Source organism: Montipora foliosa, chromosome 7 (genome assembly GCF_036669935.1).
Source record: "Montipora foliosa isolate CH-2021 chromosome 7, ASM3666993v2, whole genome shotgun sequence".
NCBI classification, from domain to species: Eukaryota; Metazoa; Cnidaria; class Anthozoa; order Scleractinia; family Acroporidae; genus Montipora; species Montipora foliosa.
The window spans coordinates 3861761-3866760 of NC_090875.1; the positions used below are offsets into that span (position 1 = coordinate 3861761).

Here is a 5000-nt window from a genome sequence, read left to right on the forward strand (position 1 = left end):
CATCAAGTCTGTTTACTTATTGATGGCTATCAGGTGGATGCTGAGCGCTTGGGAGGAGGAGCAGCCAGAAGTTATAACTAGGTGTTTCAAGCACGTGGGGATGTATCCCAATGAAGCAGAAGCCATTGACATTGACGATCCTTTTGCTGACGAGGAGGAGCTTGAGATGGAAACTTTGCTGTCCAAGATTTCTACCTCGGGGCAAGACCTTGACATGTCAAGCTTTGATGATGACGTAGACGCATATGAGCCACCGATAGACACCTCTTCGCCAAACTGGAGAGAGAATTTGCGCTCTGAAATTGTAGAAGAGATTGCTGAGGAGAGTGATGACGACGAAGCTAGCGATGATTTTGATCTTCCTTTGAAGACTCCAGAGGTCAATTCTGTCAAGGGAACTCTCAGTCTTGTTAATAAATTGGCAGGGTTTTCCGATTGACAGGGCCACGGAGAACTGTGTAAAGCTGTTGCACGTGTTAAAGATGTCTTGGTGGATTCACAACTCCACTCATTCAAACAATCATCGATCAAGAGCTTCTTTATTAAGTCTTAGGAGACTCAAAATACTGTTATCTGAACCGTTGCTGTTTTACTTTTTTATACAGAAAACTGATACATGATGTCATAATTGCGCCTTAGTGCTGTAACAGTGCGTTAGCACTTTTTGGCAGTTGTTGTGCTACGCAATTTAATTGTAATCATCTGAATAAGAAATTAGAAATTATTAATCTCTGTGGATGCGTGAAATATACTTTCGCAAACCCCTTCTAAGACAGCCAATAACTAAATAATTATTATCTACAATACTACACTATACAACACTATTAATAACTCATTTACATATCCAACCCTTTATGTTTAAAGCTCTCGTAAGCGACCAGCCTCTATTGTTTTAGCTCCAGTTATGACCACTTTTTCGAATTCCTGAGGTGCATGGTCGCTTATGAGAGCTTTGACTGTACTATGGTGTTCAGGACCATTACAAACCATAAAATCTATTACAAAACAGCATTGTATGTTAATTAAACCTCTAGTAATATGTAATTTGAAGTAGTTCTGAAACTGATTTTAAGAAAATTTTAAGACCACTTTCAGGCTGATTTCTCACTAGCTAAGCACCCCTCAAATAAGAACACAATCAGCTTTAATCCTGAAAAAAGTGTTCTTATATGCGGACCGTGTTTACTGTATTTAACTACATTAATAAAAAACAAAACAAACCCCTTTAATAAATATTGGCATCAAAGTGTCGGACATCGAATGTGAAACGACCAGATGAAACGTCTGGCCTCTGGCCTCAAACAAAAAACCCTGGCTAAATGGGTTAAAACTGTTGACTTATAAGTCACTTCTTGATGTTGTACCACGAATCAATCAGAGTAAAGTTCCATCTTTATGGATTGTAAATCTGCAGGAGTTCATGAGACTTAAGTTTCAGCTGCTGTGTCACTCTTTGTCAGAGACAGTGGGGCCAAATAACTTTGTTAATTTTATAGATAGATTAAAATGGGAAATGTGACTTAACAAATTTGAAAACGAGTTTGATTAAAACTAATTTGCAAATTACCGGTAAACTATGAGTTGTTCAGCTGAGACACAACGTCATTAAAAATGGCTGTGACAAAATGAGAGATAAATGTTTAATATGCCTTAATTGAATGGTTCAACATATGTACATGCAGATACTTTGTGAGTTTTGTAATATTTTTCCAAGCCTGAAGGGGTAGCTGACTTTCGATCTACATGTAGCTCCCGTTCAGCCATAATCAGGGGAGCAGCTTTAGAAGTTTTTGGAGATGTGTGCAGGATATTCCCTAATCCTTTCTCCCTTGCCTGCAAAAAGCCAGCAGACTTTTATTTACATGTTACCTTCAAAGAGCTGCTTCTGATAATTAACATTCAAATCCCTCAACCTCATAGATGATTGCTTGATTTCCCACTTCCTGTTCGGGTCTCGACATTGTGACAATTTTGTCAATACAATTAGTGTTATTATTAGTTCTCAAGACCTTTCCCCAAGGAATTTACACTAAACCATGAACTAGAATATTATTTTTAACCACTTTAAATGAAAAGTGTTTTGCTAAACAAACATTTTTCAGTAAGAACATTGTTTTAAATAGAGGAGAAACATACCAATTTTTGGCCGAGACTGGACTTTGCTCTTGCTAACATCAAGACCTTCTTGAGTACTATAATACAGCTCTCCTTTGGTATTCTTTGGAAGTTCTTGAGCCTTGAGAAAATACAAACAAAATTGTTAGGTGAATAAACTTCATCATTAAATTCTAGAGTATCATGTCACAGCAGCCCCGCAATATCAGACTTATACCACTGGACGGTTCTCTGAACTCAGTTTGAACAACAATGCTCTTTTATAGCGCCCTTGGCTGTCACTCTGTAAATGTAAGCACACTTCTTCCAGCTGCATTAAGGTCTTACTTTTGAACCTTCATTAAATTAATTTCCTGTTGGTAAATAATTTGACTTTTTTCCCTGCCATTCCTGTTGATAATAATAATACTGTTCTTATTATACCAACAAAAGATGTGATTCAAATTGCTGAACATTTTGGCTGTTGACATCAAATCAGGGGGATGGCACTGAAGGGAAATACAAAATTCCCATCCTACCCGGTCCACTTCTTCATAAAAATTTTCTTGTAGAGAAGCAACAACTGAAGGATATATTACAGTGATTTGACCCTAAACTGCTCATTCGACGGTAAAAAACCAACCTCTAAAATATCCGTTCTTGCTGCTTCACCGTGGGGTTCTGTCTCATCACAGTTATTAACCAACTCAATGCTTTCTTCTCCAGTTTGAGCATCTACAAAGACCATTTGGTTAATATCATCTGCCAGATCTTCCACTGAAAAAGAGAAACATTATTATTTGTTAATTTGTTGTTGATGTGCACTCACACTACAGAGACGTGTACTTCAAGAAAGACAAGTAACAATTATTAGAAGTTGTCATTGATTATATTTGTTGTGATTTTTCTTGAGTTCTTGTAATCTGCTTTCCCTTTCCTTCTTGTGGATTTAGACATTGAAAGATTCCCAGATCTGTCTGTACCAATACACAAGACTGGAAAGTTACACGGAAGACCATATGCATGCAGCAAAGAATGAGGGAGTTGGAAATGTAAGGCCACTTTGAAAATGATAGACGAATGCTACAACTACACAACTTTGTATCACTTAACAGATTCAATTTCATTGGTAATACTCCAAATTGTCCTGAAATTGTACTGGTGCTAACTCGAATTTTGTTAGAGGGGGTAAGTTCTTTATTATATATATACGTAAGTGAACATTTTCATTACATTTACTCTACATACATGTAAAGGTTTTACTCAGTATAAATAAAATAAACGAGATTTTATATACACTGATATTCAACTTAGCCGTTAATTTACGGCTAACTTAAAAGGGACTTGTATATTACAGACGACAAACTTAGCCGCTAATTTACAGCTAAATTGAATGTCAGTGTATAAGTGTTTATACATTATCGCTAATTTTACCACAGGCCTACGACAGAACTTATGATTTGTCTCAGCGTTTTACAACTTGTTTTAAAATGCTATGACACACGACGACCACAAGTCATGTCGTGGGCATGTATTAGTCTGAAAAACATACACAACAGGAAAGTTAACAACCCTTAAAATTTAGCAACCGAAAACTGGAAGCGCAAATTTAAAACTCCATTGTCATAGAGTACGTAAAGTTCAAGTTTACTCTCGAGCTCAAATAAGTCCAAGCGCCCAATCCAAGTTGAAGCCTGAAGGCATCGAATATTCAAGCGCTACTAGCAAAGCCGGTGACAAACAACTCTCCAGCTACGGGCAAACCAAATGCGTTTCGGAAACTTTGATTTTGTTACATCTGACGCAAATAAATGACTTATAACGATTAATATTGCTGTGAGAATCCAATTTATGTTCAAATTCGTATTTGGTGAGGTTACAAGCGCTTTTCAACTAAGATGAAACCACTTCTGTCCATGGTTCAGCGCTCAGTTAAACAATTTTGATTCAAGATTGTTATTTTTATTACGTATCTTTTGGGAATGTTTCTAGTAACACGTCAACGCAATTGAACCGAAAAAAGTGAGTTTGTAATGTGTTCTCAGTGAACTACTATATCAAATTGCATTGCGCTATGGAATTGTTCGCCGACGTGATCCTCGATACGCTCTCTAGCATTAAAACAAAGCGAACTTTGAGCACTGTCTCCGATAAGAACCGTACAGCTTTTAACGATCAAGGTTTCATGCCTTTATCTTAATGAATTACTGTTTGAGAAAGCAAAGCTGAGAATGCTGATCGCGCGCAGCGGATAAACAAAGAATCCGGAAGTGAAGGCTTGCTTTAATTTGGACAGGAAAATACTTGAAACATGCATATTCTCAATTTGACACTAAGTTTAACACTCAATAAATCAATCCAAATTGTACTTACTCTTCGTTCCGTCTGACTCCTTGCGAGTTGCACTGCAAAACTTGCTGAGACTTGCGGTTGAGAGCAAATAAAAGCGTTTTGCAAAAGTTCGGGGAATAACCAAGATCAATACGTCATGATGCATGACAGGCTAGGAGAATACAACAAGACCAGGGAGAACATGTACGTTTAAACTCCAATCATCACACTCGGTGGGAATTGAGATTGAGGCATATAAGGTTCAACGCCATCTATTTCATATTTCATCATTGTTTGCTCTTCCATTCGAAATACTTGAACAAACTCCGCAGTCAACGAAAGATTGATCTAAATTCTCCCAACGGGTTTCTCAGAATCCCTTGAAAAGCGAAATGACCAAATTTTCCGGAAATAGCTTTGTTTTTGTTGCAACCTCGACACCATTCCCAAGCAACCATTCCCATGACACGCAGCGATCTTCCAAATGCGAACGCAGACGTATTTCCGGCGGTCGTTTCTCAGAAACGATCGCCGGAAATACGTCTGCGTTCGCAGGCTAACCAGAAACGGAACAC

General features: G+C 37.8%; 1 protein-coding gene across 2 annotated transcripts in view; it reads right to left on the reverse strand.

Annotated features, from left to right (window-relative positions):
- LOC138010392 (paramyosin-like) overlaps positions 1–5000 on the reverse strand; it is a 21492-nt gene that overhangs the window by 15424 nt on the left and 1068 nt on the right. The window contains exons 2-4 of one of the 2 annotated variants that reach the window (XM_068857342.1): positions 4468–4597; positions 2738–2871; positions 2137–2236 (exon numbers count right to left, since the gene is read on the reverse strand). In XM_068857342.1, the coding sequence (XP_068713443.1) occupies positions 2137–2236; positions 2738–2871; positions 4468–4597 (364 nt within the window). Of the gene's footprint in view, positions 1–2136; positions 2237–2737; positions 2872–3528; positions 3625–4467; positions 4598–5000 lie in introns of those variants that run through there. The other variant, XM_068857343.1, reaches the window with a different exon arrangement.